The following is a 15,554-nucleotide window of genomic DNA, read 5'->3' as shown; positions in this document are numbered from 1 at the left end:
CTGTCCCGTCGTCGCCATAAGACCTATCTATGTCGGTGCGACGTAAAGCAACTAGCAAAAAAAAAGCCATACGCCATTTTACCCGCACGTTTTCACTGGAATGAACAAAAATACACATTCCTCAATCTTTCGACTTTCTCATTTATAAGTAACAAAAAGTAAATCATTTACGACTGTTTTATCTTTAAACTAATTTACCGAGCTGTGCTTCACTGTAAGGGCAGTTATACCTCGATGATTTTGTGACTGCCATTGAAGTCACTGGAATCCAAAATTTCATAACCTAGCTCGATAGCTGCAGTCGCTTAAGTGCGGCCAGTATCCAGTATTCGAGAGATAGTAGGTTCGAACCCCACTGTTGGCAGCCCTGAAAATGGTTTTCCGTGGTTTCCCACTTTCACACCAGGCAAATGCTGGGGCTGTACCTTAATTAAGGGCACGGCCGCTTCCTTCCCACTCCTAGCCCTTCCCTGTCCCATCATCGCCATAAGACCTATCTGAGTCGGTGGTGCGACGTAGAACAACTACCAGGAGTGTAACATGGCAGTTCTTGACAACAGTTCAACATGTTCTTGCATATTTTGCAGAACACGTATCCAGTGCCGCGCAAAGCTTCATTCATATACTGCAATATCATTCATTCTTCGTCGCTACAACGTGAAAACTCTTCGGCAGGCAGAAGTAGTGTGAAGGCCTTGCACTGCCTAAAACATCTACTAACCTTTCTGGTACACATGGTAATTTCCAAGAGCACTATGACATATTTAAATGACTCGCAACGAGGCTTAGAAGCATACAGAACGAAATAAGACAATTAGGAAGATGGAAGAATTATTCTTAAATTATGCCCAATCAATTAATCACTACTGATCTGCATTTAGGGCAATCGGTCAGGCGGCAGATTCCCTATCTGTTGTTTTCTTGGCCTTTTCTTAAATGATTTCAAATAAATTTGACATTTATTGAACATCTCCCTTGGTAAGTTATTCCAATCCCCAACTCCCCTTCCTATAAACGAATATTTGCCCCAATTTTTCCTCTTGAATTCCAACTTAATCTTCATATTGTGATCTTTCCTACTTTTAAAGACGCCACTCAAACTTATTCGTACTAATGTCATTCCACGCCATCTCTTCGCTGACAGCTCGGAACATACCACTTATTAGTCGAGCACCTCGTCTTCATTCTCCCAAGTCTTCCCAGCCAAAACTTTGCAACATTTTTGTAACGCTACTCTTTTGTTGGAAATCACCCAGAACAAATCGAGCTGCTTTTCTTTGGATTTTTTTCCAGTTCTTGAGTCAAGTAATCCTGGTGAGGGTCCCATATACTGGAACCATCCTCTATTTGGGGACTTGCCAGAGACTTGTATCCCCTCTCCTTTACACCCTTACTACAACGCCTAAACACTCTCATAACTATGTGCAGAGATCTGTACCCTTTATTTACAATCCCATTTGTGTGATTACCCCAATGAAGTTCTTTCCTTATATTAACACCTACAGTAGGTACTTACAATGATCCCCATAAGAAACTTTCACCCCATCAACGCAGTAATTAAAACTGAGAGGACTTTTCCTATTTGTGAAACTCACAACCTGACTTTTACTCCCGTTTATCAACATACCATTGCCTGCTGTCCATCTCACAACATTATCGAGGTCATTTTGCAGTTGCTCACAATCTTATAACTTATTCATTGCTCAATACAGAATATATATATAAGAAAATATAAGGGTGAAATAATACTGCCTTGAGGAATTCCCCTCTTAATTATTACAGGGTCGCCTATTCTAATTCTCTGAGATCTATGTTTTACAAATATAGCAACCCATTCAGTCACTCTTTTGTCTAGTCCAATTGCACTCATTTTTGCCAGTAGCCTCCCATGATCCACCCTATCAAATGCTTTAGACAGGTCAATCGTGATACAGTCCATTTGACCTCCTGAATCCAATATATCTGCTGTATCTTGCTGGAATCCTACAAGTTGAGCTTCAGTGGAATAACCTTTCCAAAACCTGAACTGCCTTCTATCGAATCAGTTATTAATTTCACAAACATGTCTAATATAATCAGAAAGAATGCTTTCTACGAGGAAGGGTGTAAGAATATAACTATAACAGTTAGGCTATAACTGGAACATTTTCAAGACAGCAGTCCAAATTCATCATGAATGGATGACCTTCAGCGACGTAAACTATGAGTAGGTTTCCAAACACAACGGAGAACAATTTCGAACAATTAATTTGGTATGCGATATTACTAAGCCTCCTGAATTATGAAGATGTTAGCGTGGTGTAAACAATGCCCACGTACTCAGTTCTGTCTCCTGAATTAAAACATAAATGATATATTACTCTGTCGACCTTTGCGCTTTAGTACACTCCGATACACACCCCCACAGTCGACAACTATGAAAGGTAAACAAATTATGCCACCATGAAGGAAAGGGGCTCTTTCTATTCAAAACATTGGAGAAAGGAAGTGGACTCACCAAATAGAGAAACGGTGCACACGGAACGTAAAACCCACGGTTCATGCTGGGGATATCCTCAGGCTGGAATCGAACAGCCACATAATACTTCTAGAGCTGAGAACTTGCTTCTTCCATAGCACTAATACTTGACGTCGTACACTCTATTACTGAAAGTAACCCGTATGGAAAACGTCACGCACCAACTTGTATATTTACTGTTGAACGCAGCATCGGGTTAAACTACCACTGTATTTTTCAAGTGCTGCAACATGCGAAATTTAGTATCAATACTACTGAGAGCATTTCTCGGTCAATAAAGGATCATCGCACTATTTACACCACGCGAACACTTCACCACATCCTCTCAGAACAACTATTGGCCTCTGACTCAGCGCTGGTTGTATTGAATTGAACTTCTCGTCGACTGCAGCGCAACCACCTTCCGCGGTCAAACTTTCAACCATTTCCCCCAGGCCTCTACGACTTTGTAATTGTCCTGGAATCCTTCTGGAGGCAGCACAATCACTCAACGATGGTCGGTTGCCAACTCGCGTACTTTACAATCTCCTCTCCAGTTCCTTTCGTTTCTATTTGATCTATTTCATGCTCAATCAGCTGTCAGCTTGAGTTTCACTGCTTTTCGCGATGACTCACCTGTCTACCACCGTGTATCTAACATGCATCACAAAGAACTCCAGCAATAATAATAATAATAATAATAATAATAATAATAATAATAATAATAATAATAATAATAATAATAATAATAATAATAATAATAATAATATCCAGTAGTTTGGAGATAGTTGGTTCGAACCCCTCTGTCGGCAGCCCTGAAGGTGGTTTTCCGTGCTTTCCCATTTTCACACCAGGCAAATGCTGGAGCTGTACCTTAATTAAAGCACGACCTCTTCCTTCCCACTCCTAGCCATTATTAATAATAATAATAATCACCAAACGAAACCCTATGTCGCAACAGGCCTTGAAGGGCCATAGCCTACCAGGCGACCGCTGCTCAGCCCGAAGGCCTGCAGATTACGAGGTGTCGTGTGGTCTGCACGAAGAATCCTCTCGCCCGTTATTCTTGATTTTCTAGACCGGGGCTGCTATCTCACTGTCAGATAGCTCCTCAATTGTAATCACGTAGGCTGAGTAGACCTAGAACCACCTCTCAGATCGAAGTACAAATCCCTGACCTGGCCGGGAATCGAAGCCGGGGCTCGGGATAAGAGGCAGGCACACTATCCTTATGTCAGCCTCCGTACCGTTACGGTTAGTGTTGTTAGGTGGCGTCCTCGCGGCACCGGGTTCGATTTCCGGAACTGCCTGAAATTTAATAATGGCGGGAGGGCTGCTGTATGATTGAAAGGGCACATGCAGCTCACTTCCAATGGGGTGTGCCTGAAAAGAGCTGCATCACCTCAGTTTACTTTACTACCCCCATATCACGGGGCCGGCAACAATGATCACCGTAATGAAAAATCGAAAGTTAACCTTTCAAGCTCACCTGAAGAGAATGAACCCGGAGCGGAAAATGCTCACTTTACACGAAAAATGGCTGAAGGAGGTTCGGGTAAATGATGATACTAGAGGACATAATGGAGAGGACCATCTTCAGGAAGGAAGTGGCGGGGTTGGGGGATGATGCAGAGAAAGAACCTGCGAAACCTTCGGCGGAAGAACGCTCGAAAAGGAGCGTCAGGTTAAAAACCCTTTTGTTACAATGTAAACAAAAGGGTGGAAGCCTAAAAAAAGGAAGAGAGACAGGTGGCTTGTGTAGCAGAACTCCACAGTTGGCTGTATCAATGTAAATAAATAAATAAATAAATAAATAAATAAATAAATAAATAAATAAATAAATAAATAAATAAATAAACAGTCCGCCTCTGTGGTGTAGTGGTTAGCGTGATTAGCTGTCACCCCCGGAGGCTCGGGTTCGATTCCCGGCTCTGCCACGGAATTTGAAAAGTGGTACGAGGGCTGGAACGAGGTCTACTCAACCTCGGGAGCTCAACAGAGTAGAGGGAGGTTCGATTCCCTCCTCAGCCATCCTCGAACTGATTTTCCGTGGTTTCCTACTTCTCCTCCAGGCAAATACCAGGATGGTACCTAACTTAAGACCACGGCCGCTTGCTTCCCTTCCAATCTTCCAATCCCCCACAAGGCCCCTGTTCTCACGCTCCAGGACACTGCTCTTCAGGTGGTAGAAGTGGGATCCCTCACTGAGTCCGCGGGAAAAGCCAACCCTGGAGGGGAAATAAATAAATAAATAAATAAATAAATAAATAAATAAATAAATAAATAAATAAATAAATAAATAAATAAATAAATTATTCTATTGCCCCAGATAGCACAAGTTCTGAAACTGTGCCATCTAGTAGACGTGCCCAGAATGTCGATATTCCGACTGTACTGCTACCTAGCAACGAAAGCGGAATTCTAGCGAAATGAATGAGTTCATTTAATTTTGTCTCGGAACAAAGAGTCTATCAGCAACATCAATGTCATGGTGAGCCACGATTTTTGAACAGCTCAGCTTCTACAGCTACTGAATTAAATATCTACAAGCTCGGTATCTGACATGTATTTGCAATACAGTCGAACCTCGATCTCTCGAACCTACATTACTCGAATTTTCAGTATCTCAAAGTAACTTAAATTTACCCGCCGTTTGTCCTATTCTTCATGTACCTTTATTTCTCTATTACTTGAAGCAAACATTTCCTCACCTGAAGCAAAAAAATACCCTGTAACTCGAATTTTGTGCAATAGGGCATTTTTGTTTTGTGAGGAACAGTTCAGTAGAGAAAGGGTTACAGTGATGGTGGGAGCTAATATGACAGGAACCGAAAAACTAAAACTTCTAATGAACGGAAAATGGGCGAAACCTCGCTGTTTCTCGGGTGAGAATTTACCGAACACGTACGAAAGCAACCCTCGAAGTCGCAGATGACAAGCTCCATTTACGAATCTCGGCTGCGTGGTGTTGACGAGAAGTTTCAAAGTGAAGGGAGGAAACGTTAACCGTAAAAACAGAAGAGACAGATATTTTTCCAGAGGTCTTGACGGATGTATGCTTCTTCTTTCACCACTATATGTACTGTATCCTGTCTTCTATTAACTTACTATAATAAGTTCGTTCGTAATCTGTTTACCCTCCAGGGTCGGTTTTTCCCTCGGACTCAGCGAGGGATCCCACCTCTACCGCCCCAAGGGCAGTGTCCTGGAGATTCAGACTTTGGGTCAGGGATACAACTGGGGAGAATGACCAGTACCTCGCCCAGGTGGCCTCACCTGCTATGCTGAACAGGGGCCTAGTGGAGGGATGGGAAGATTGGATGGGACAGGCAAGGAAGAGGGAAGGAAGCGGCCGTGGCCTTCAGTTAGGTACCATCCCGGCATTTGCCTGGAGGAGAAGTGGGAAACCATGGAAAACCACTTCCAGGATGGCTGAGGTGGTAATCGAACCCACCTCTACTCAGTTGACCTCCCGAGGCTGAGTGGACCCCGTTCCAGCCCTCGTACCACTTTTCAAATTTCGTGGCAGAGCCGGGAATCGAACCCGGACCTCTGGGGGTGGCAGCTAATCACGCTAACTCTACACCACAGAGGCGGACACTATAATAAGTACGGTATTATAATTAAAGTGATGCAGTGAAATAGAGTTTGTTTGTATGTATTCAAGTACTGTTAGGCCTAAGAAATGATGTATTCAGTATATGCCCGTAGATAAATATGATGTATGCTCAAAAACGGTATTCTCTATATCTCGACATTTCGATAACTCGAAATAAAATTTATCTCCCGAGGTGATTCGAGATACGGTATCGAGGTTCCGCTGTATTATTACAGCCAAAGCACATACCCTTTACACCACAATCACCGCCATCATTATCAGCCCGAACACTGAAAATTATGCGGCGAGATAAGAACTGTCTTATCACCTCTCGAACGTGCAGCTGGAGAAGAAGTGAGATTTATCAAAACACTTGACTCACCACCAGATAGCAGCATCTTTTAAAACCGAGCCGAGTGGCACGAATTAAAGGCTCATAATCAGCAAGATGAAGCATACGGACGTCGGCTCCACCCACCCTGCAGGTCCTCACATTGTTTCATATAAAGCTTTGTACATACCAACATACAATAAACAGAGCGGTACGACTAACGGAGTGGCGAACCAAAGGCGGAAGTATGTGGATACGTTCGGTGCGGGATTCGTCTGTTTACCATTTAGTTCAACCGAGCCATTGTATTGAGTGGACAGCTCCCTGGTAATATAATTAATTTAATAATTTCGTGTGGCTATTTCTAGCCGAGTGCAGCCCTTGTAAGTCAGACCCTCCGATGAGGGTGGGCGGCATCTGCCATGTGTAGGTAACTGCGTGTTATTGTGGTGGAGGATAGTGTTATGTGTGGTGTGTGAGTTGCAGGGATGTTGGGGACAGCACAAACACCCAGCCCCCGGGCCACGGGAATTAACCAATGAAGGTTAAAATCCCCGACCCGGCCGGGAATCGAACCCGGGACCCTCTGAACCGAAGGCCAGTACGCTGACCATTCAGCCAACGAGTCGAACACCTCCTTGGTAGCCACGGCATATATTTTTTATATTCATCTAGCCTTGAAGAAGAGACGTATTATTGTGTTTAACTAATTAACTAACTGTGTCAGTCGAAGTAATTACAACATAACGAAGTAGTATGGCCTATTATTCATGCCCCCTTGAAGATGGGGTAGGTAGAATAGCATTCATGGTATCACTTGCCTGTCGTAAGAGGCGACTAAAAGGCGCTCCAGGGGCTCTTAACTTGGGAGTGTGGGTTGGCGACAACGGGGCCTATAGCTGAATCCTGACATTGCTTCCAATTACTTGCGCCAGGCTGAACCGAAGGCCAGTACGCTGACCATTCAGCCAACGAGTCGAACACCTCCTTGGTAGCCACGGCATATATTTTTTATCCCTATTGTTCTTTTCCGACCCCGGGAGTCTTTCATTTGCATGCCCCTCGTGGATCCTGTCTTTCTTTGCCCGATACCTTCATTTTTCGAAGTGTCGGACCCCTTCCATTTTCTTCTCTCTGATTAGTGTTATACAGCGGATGGTAGTCCAGTTCTACTTCCTCTTAAAACAATAATCCTATACTTCTTTTCCATTTTGTCCGCTTTCTTGTGAATGAAGATAAAAGATATTCCGTTTTCTTTCTTGACGCCCCTTGGTATCTTACACGATGCGTCGACCTATATTTCTGTCGCTATTTCATTCCTTTAATTTTATTACAATGCTCCTTATGTTTCGGATTCCAGATACTTTACGCTTCAAATAAATCCAGAGAAAGAAATATGAACCAATGAACGATCTTAAATATATTGTGTGCTGAGCTTGCACCCCACTATCGGCAGCCCCGAAGATGGTTTTCCGTGGTTTCCCGTTTTCAATGCTGGGGCTGTTCCTCAATTAAGGCCACGGCCGCTTCCTTCCCAATCCGAGGCCATCCCTATCCCATCGTCGCCATAAAACCTGTGTCCCCAAATCATCTGCGGGGCTGCTGAAAGTGGGGTTCGAAGCTTGGTTTAGTGAAAGTCAAGTCTTAATAAGCGTTTTGAGCTGAGCCGGAGTTTACGTGCGGTAGGGTGGCCAGTTCCTTTCCGCTCCTCCATTCCTTTACCCCCACCAACAGCGCGTGGCAACCCATCCAACTCCTGACCACGCCCAATGTTGATTAACTTCGGAGATCTCAAGGGATCCGGTGTTGCAACACGGCTACGGCCGTGCCCATCACTAACTGGCATTTGTATAGGCTTGTTTGTGACCTAATGAGGATGAAATGAATGGCGAATACGGCATAAACACTCTGTCCCCAAGTCAGGGGAATTAACAACACGAGGGGGTTGACTTTGAGAATTGAAATGAGGCCATCGGACCAAAGGCAAACATTCTATCCATTTAGCCACAAAGCTAAGCATTTTAATTTACTAGAACTTAGGCTACTACCTCCACTGATCAGGTGTTGAGTATTGACAGTAGCAGAGGCCAGGGCAGTAGCTTGTGAAGCAGCCTTGACCACGCAGCAGGCTTCTCCGTTGGCTATTGGCTGCAGCTTCACTAAATGGTGTGAAAATGGGATGACACATAATATTGAAATAATAACATTAAGTTATTTATTAGACCATCTAATCAATACAAAATCGTCTTGGATGATTTACATAAATTTGTTAGCTAATAGTGGGACATGTTTCGCCTTCTCTGAAGGCATCATCAGCCATAGTCTTAACCTTAAATTAAAAATAAGCGTCTAAATAACATGTAGTGATGAAATGAATTTTAAAATCTTGAAGAGATTTGAAGTAAAATAACATTAAAAATAACAATGATGGTTTGAAAATACAATGTGATGAGAAACAATAGTGGAAGTATTAACAAAATTAACCTTAGAAGGCTGCTAAAATAAGTACAATGGAATAAAACAACAGATTGTTATACAACAAGTAGTAAGATTGCATAAAAGTAAAGTTGATAGTAATGGCGGTTATAATTAGACGATGGCGAAAAATCTTATGTAATCAAAGTAAAGAGGAGAGAGTAAAAGTCAAAGTTAGTCGAGAGATCCGAAGTTCATTATGATCTTGAAGATAAAGGATGAAAGTCAGATGCATATGGTGAAGTTGTAGAACACGTTGAGGATATGAAGTTGGTGAATAGAAGTTGAAGAACAGTTTCAAATAGGATCACTATGGACCATCTCAAAATTTGAAGTGATGTTCAAATGTTGTAAATTGTGAGTTTGTAGATATTCTAGTTGAAAAAGCATATACAAGTGGAATCTGTAAATGGAAGCAAGAAACGTAGAGTTAATTGTGTGAAAAGATATTTGAAAAATCTTGAAGTAGAATCGTATGCACTTACCACTTGACGGTGACAAAGATAGCTTGTAATATTATGAGTAAGAAGTATTTGCAACAGTAGACTTCTTGCTACGTGTGTTATAACTGAAGTTTTGTGTTGGAGGGGGATTTGTTTGCGTTGACGTAACTATTAGAGGGGGGCTGCTATTGGTGGGAGGGAAGGAAGAGAGTGTATTACTGCGCGTGTTGTAACGGTGTAAGGCTATTGGAGGGAGCGATGTTCCGGTGGGTGTGGCTATGGGTTTATTGGTTGTATTTGAATTAGAGGTACTAGCGGTGGGGGGAAGGGAGGGGGGTATATTAGCTGTAGGGGAGGTGGGAACTCTAATTGATGTGAGGTTGAAGATTTTTAAGAATTTGTTGGTGAGGGAAGTTGATTCTCGTAATAAAATAAGAATCTGTTCATACAAGGGGCTTTTTTTATCAATAGTGTCATTTAGATTTTTATCTTTATTAAAATGTTGGTCGAGGAAAATAAATAAGTTTTCATATTCTGTCATGAGTTTGCTTTTATCAACTCTTTTTAGGATATGGAGGTCTTGTTCTATTGTGGTGAATTTATGCCCGGTGTCCCTCATATGGTTGGCCATTGCGGAGAATTTGTTGTGTTTTTGGGCATTGTAATGCTCGGCGTATCTGGTAGAGAAGCTGCGGCCAGTTTGGCCAACATAAGAAAAATTACATGTAGAGCATTTCAATCTGTATATTCCTGATCCAGAGTAACTATTGTCTGTGATGTTGATAGAGTTGTGATTGAAGAATAAATTGCGATTAGTGTTTTTTGTTGTGTAGGCTATTTTTATTTCGTGCTTCATTAATGAATTGGTTATCGGGTAAATGCTATGGTTAGTGAACGTGAATTTAGCGTATTTTGGTTTGACGGGTTTTAATGGAGTTAAATTGGTAGCTAGTTTTAGTTTGGTTTTATTGATGATTTTATCAATCATATTCGTGTTAAATCCATTGAATTTAGCTATTTCCTTGATGAATAGTAATTCTTTCTTTAAATTAGTAGAGGACATAGGGATCTTTAATGCTCTATATATTAAACTGTGATAAGTGGCTTTTTTATGTGAGTTGGGATGTAAAGAATCATTTTTTATGGTTGTTGGAGAAAAGGTGGGTTTTCTGTATATTTGGAAGTCGAATTTGTTCAATGCTCGTGTGATTTTGATATCTAAGAAGTTCAGAGAGTTATTGAACTCATCTTCTTTAGTGAATTTAATATTATTATCTAAGTTGTTGAGGAATGATAGTATGTTATTGCTGTTGTTGATTTGTTTATCAATGATAGCTATGGTATCATCAACATAGCGATGCCAAAGACAGAGTCCGTTGATGTTATTAATAATCTTACTATGTTCGAGATTATCTAAGTATATGTCAAATATCTTTTCACACAATTAACTCTACGTTTCTTGCTTCCATTTACAGATTCCACTTGTATATGCTTTTTCAACTAGAATATCTACAAACTCACAATTTACAACATTTGAACATCACTTCAAATTTTGAGATGGTCCATAGTGATCCTATTTGAAACTGTTCTTCAACTTCTATTCACCAACTTCATATCCTCAACGTGTTCTACAACTTCACCATATGCATCTGACTTTCATCCTTTATCTTCAAGATCATAATGAACTTCGGATCTCTCGACTAACTTTGACTTTTACTCTCTCCTCTTTACTTTGATTACATAAGATTTTTCGCCATCGTCTAATTATAACCGCCATTACTATCAACTTTACTTTTATGCAATCTTACTACTTGTTGTATAACAATCTGTTGTTTTATTCCATTGTACTTATTTTAGCAGCCTTCTAAGGTTAATTTTGTTAATACTTCCACTATTGTTTCTCATCACATTGTATTTTCAAACCATCATTGTTATTTTTAATGTTATTTTACTTCAAATCTCTTCAAGATTTTAAAATTCATTTCATCACTACATGTTATTTAGACGCTTATTTTTAATTTAAGGTTAAGACTATGGCTGATGATGCCTTCAGAGAAGGCGAAACATGTCCCACTATTAGCTAACAAATTTTATGTAAATCATCCAAGACGATTTTGTATTGATTAGGTGGTCTAATAAATAACTTAATGTTATTATTTCAATCTACATCATCAATACGGACCAAAAATGATATTTATTACATGTAATGACACATAATATCACTGAAGGTCGAATGTCTTTATTTGTTGAAAGTACCTTCAAGCATACTAAACACTTTGCCCCTTCTCCATATTCAACAAGTAAGGATAGGTATTACCTTATACATACGCATATATTCTGTTGCAATGGTCTTCTATTTTCACACCGTCTCTGGACACACAAATGAACGTAGCGGCGTTTCTACTTGTACAGGCCGACCGATCTGCACTGGTAACTACCCCATGCGTACGGGTTCTAGGACATTGCGTACACTTGAAAGAGTGGGAATTTCTGCGAAGTAAAAACCATATCCTAATGTATGTACCCATGTGTATATCCATTGTCCACTAGCCTCAGAGAAACCTCCGCACGGTGTGACCACTACTAATGTTAACCTTCCGTCGGGCGCAACTGATCTGATTGGCACACTTGTTAATTCTAATCTCCTATTTGACATTCGCGGGGACCTAGCTACTTCCGCCTTTCAGTAGTTTCCTGTTTCCATGTCGCCTTCAAGTCCACATCGGCCAGTTCATCAGGATCTTTTATTTTACTTACTTGATAATGAAATAATTGTAGTAGTTTATAAATATTCAAAATAATATTATCCTTCCTTGTGCTCGTCAGGCACAATGCACCCAAACACGACGTATAGTTCTATTGTATTGTTTTGTTTCACGATTTATACTTCAAAAAATCGACTTTCTTATGATATTTACATAAACATAAGTGATAAGTATACTGTAAAAGGCAATTATTAAAATAACAGAAGTTTTCTTCAGCAAATGTTGTAAATTATTTTTGTTTCTGATTGTCTTTGAGACTCATCATGCCCGCTGGCGTGGAAATGGAATTCCATTCTGACACCAAGTGGTACGGATTGTCCTGGCGTAAATATTTGGCGATTACGGGAAAACCGTTCGCATGTAGATAACGACCCCGGTTATCTTAACCCTCACAGAGGCCTCACGTCAAACGCACTCAGCGACAGTTTGGGTTAACTGCTTCGATGATGCTTGTTGTTTAAAGGGGCCTAACATCTAAGGTCATCGACCCCTAATGGTACGAAATGGACGACATGAGATGATAATTAAAATATTAAAATACCCGCTGACTAGAGTTTAAAATAAATGGTGATGAAAAATTATTATGAGATTAAAACGATCAGTGGATCTAATTCGCAATGCCTTATGTTCTATTAAAAGTATAGAATATAGAGGCGATAATACGCAAACACGAACCAAAATAGAGTCAAAGCCATAAAAGCACAGTTAACACAAATACACTAAGACAAAGCACATTATTAAACGCGATAAAAAAGACCACAATCCTTCATAAAAAGGATGACGAGGTCTGCTGACGGCTCGTCATCCCGCAGGATGAGGGAGATGGTACTGGGGAGTTCTAGGCTACGGCGCAGACCGACCAGGTCCACGCACTCCGTAAGGATGTGTACCACGGTAAGATGATCGCCGCAGGGGGTTCTCCTTTCAATAAATGAGAGTGCGTCAGGATACCGTGGCCGATCCGAAGACGACATAATACCACTGCTTCCCTCCGAGAATCCCGAAGGGAAGTCCTCCATACCTTCGTTGTACCTTTTATGGCTCTCAGCTTACTTGGAAGAGGAGTGGCATGCCACTCCATCTCCCAATCGGACATAACCAGATGTCTCAGTTGAGAGCAAATATCACTTGCTGGAACCTTGGAAGGCAACGGGGGCAGTGTTACTGCCTCCTTGGCAACCTTATCTGCTAACTCGTTTCCCTCTACACCCATGTGGCTTGGGAGCCACAGAAACGTGATTCTGGTGCCGGCATCCGAACACCTGGCCAGCAGGTCTTAGATCCGCTGCACCAGAGGGTGCCGAGGAAAGCAGGTATCAATAGACTGTAGCGAGCTCAAGGAGTCAGTACACAGAAGAAAGTATCGGCGCTCATTGTACAGTGCGTACCGCAGAGCTTCACAGATGGCATAGAGCTCTGCTGTGTACACACTACAAGTTTCCGGGAGAGCAAAAAAAAAAAAACTATCAGTGTCGACAACGAACGCACAGCCCACTTTCGTGTCAGTTCTCGAGCCATCCGTGTAAACGACGACTGAACCTGGATACAGGCCAACAACGGACAGGAAGAGCCTCCGATAAATCGAAGGATCCGTGTTTTCCTTCGGACCAGTGTGCAGATCCGGGATTATTTCAGGTCGTCGTACTACCCACGGAGGTACCCCACTTAGTTGTCTGACAAGGCAAGCAACCGAAGGTACGTGAAACAAGCTGTGACTGCTATCCAAGCGTATTCCAACCGGTCGCGTTGCTAGAGGACAAGCAGCGTACAGCCAACGGTTTCCATTGTTGAATACGCAAGGATAGCTTGGGTGAAGTGGCATCTGTCGCAAATTTGCAGCATACGATAGAAGCATTTGCTGGCGCCTCAGGTGTAAAGGCGGCACACCAGACTCAGCGAGAAGGCTAGCAATGGGGCTTGTACGAAAAGCTCCCGTCGCCAACCTAACCCCGCTGAGGTTGATGCTGTTCAGCTTCGCAAGGACGCTTGGCCTTCTTAAGCCATATGCTGCACTGCCGTAGTCTAGCCGGGATAAAATATGTGCCCTACAGAATCGTAGGAGCACCATGCGGTCAGCTCTCCAATTAGTGCTGCTAAGAAACTTCAAGATATTCAGTTTCTTAGTGCATTGCACTTTTAACTGCCGCACGTGTGGCTTCCACAATAATTTGCTATTGAAAAGGACCCCAAGAAATCGGTAAGTGTCAACAACGGGAAGAATGCCATTTCCTAAATAAAGCTCAGGTTGTGGGTGAAGAGTACGGAGCCGACAAAAGTGGACAACAGAGGACTTTGCGGTGGAAAACCGAAAGCCATGCTCTAAGGCCCACTGTTCCACTCCCCTAATAGCTTGTTGTAATTGTCGCTCTGCGACTGCCATATTACGCGAGCTATAGTGGAGAGCAAAATCATCCACGTATAGCGACGGTATTACTGCTGAGCCAGCACCAGCGACAATACCGTTTATGGCAAACGCAAACAGTGACACTAAGGACCGATCCCTGTGGGACTCCATTTTCTTGAACGTGGTATTGCGAATATGCCCTCCCAACTCGGACACGGAATAGACGGAGGGACAAAAAATTCGCAATAAATACCGGCAAGTTACCTTGGAATATCCACTGATGCAGGACTGAAAAGATACCATATCGCCATGTGGTGTCATAGGCCTTTTCTAAGTCGAAGAAAACAGCCACCAAATGCTGTTTGCGGAGAAATGCATCCTGGATAGAATTCTCCAGGCGTACCAGGTGGTCAGTGGTCGAGCGAGTGGCTCGAAAACCACATTGGTACTCCGACAAAAGTCCGCGTTTCTCCAGACACCACACAAGTCGGCGATTTACCATCCTCTCAAATAGCTTACACAAACAGTTAGTGAGACACATAGGTATATAGCTTCCTGCATACTCAGGATTTTTGTCAGGCTTGAAGACAGAAATGACTATGTCCTCTCGCCACTGAGACGGAAACTCACCTATCCATATTCGGTTGAACACGCGAAGGAGATATAATAGACTAACCTCACTAAGGTGTTTCATCATCTGATTATGGACATTGTCTGGCCCAGGAGACGTGTCCTTGCAAAGCGCCAAGGCGCTGCGGAGTTCCCACACCGTAAAGGGAACATTATAGTCCTCTGAAACTTGAGTGGCAAAACTAAGGTGATGACGTTCTGCCTCCCGCTTCAGAGCGAGGAAATCACGATGGTAATTCCCGGAGCCAGACATCTGCGAAATGGCTAGCTAGATGGTTAGCAATCGAGTGGTTCAGTGACGATACTGCCTCTAATGGAAATTCTTCGTACAGAAGATGAACCTTGGGTACCCGAAATACGTCGAAGTTTAATACACACTTGAGATGATGGAGTATTTGATGTCATAGACGGCACAGATCTCTCCCACGAAGCCTTCTGACTTTGGCGAATAAGAACTCGCGCCTTAGCGCG

At 42.3% G+C, this 15,554-nt stretch overlaps 1 protein-coding gene across 1 annotated transcript in view; it reads right to left on the bottom strand.

Annotated features, from left to right (window-relative positions):
- jvl (javelin-like) overlaps positions 1-2,828 on the bottom strand; it is a 483,163-nt gene extending 480,335 nt beyond the window's left edge. Inside the window, exon 1 of the mRNA XM_067153090.2 lies at positions 2,498-2,828. Within this exon, the coding sequence (XP_067009191.2) occupies positions 2,498-2,542 (45 nt within the window). The 5' untranslated portion in view covers positions 2,543-2,828. The remainder of the gene's footprint in view (positions 1-2,497) is intronic.
- Positions 2,829-15,554: the final 12,726 nt, after the last annotated feature.

Source organism: Anabrus simplex, chromosome 8 (genome assembly GCF_040414725.1).
Source record: "Anabrus simplex isolate iqAnaSimp1 chromosome 8, ASM4041472v1, whole genome shotgun sequence".
Lineage (NCBI taxonomy): Eukaryota > Metazoa > Arthropoda > Insecta > Orthoptera > Tettigoniidae > Anabrus > Anabrus simplex.
This window is presented reverse-complemented; position numbering and strand designations above follow the sequence as displayed.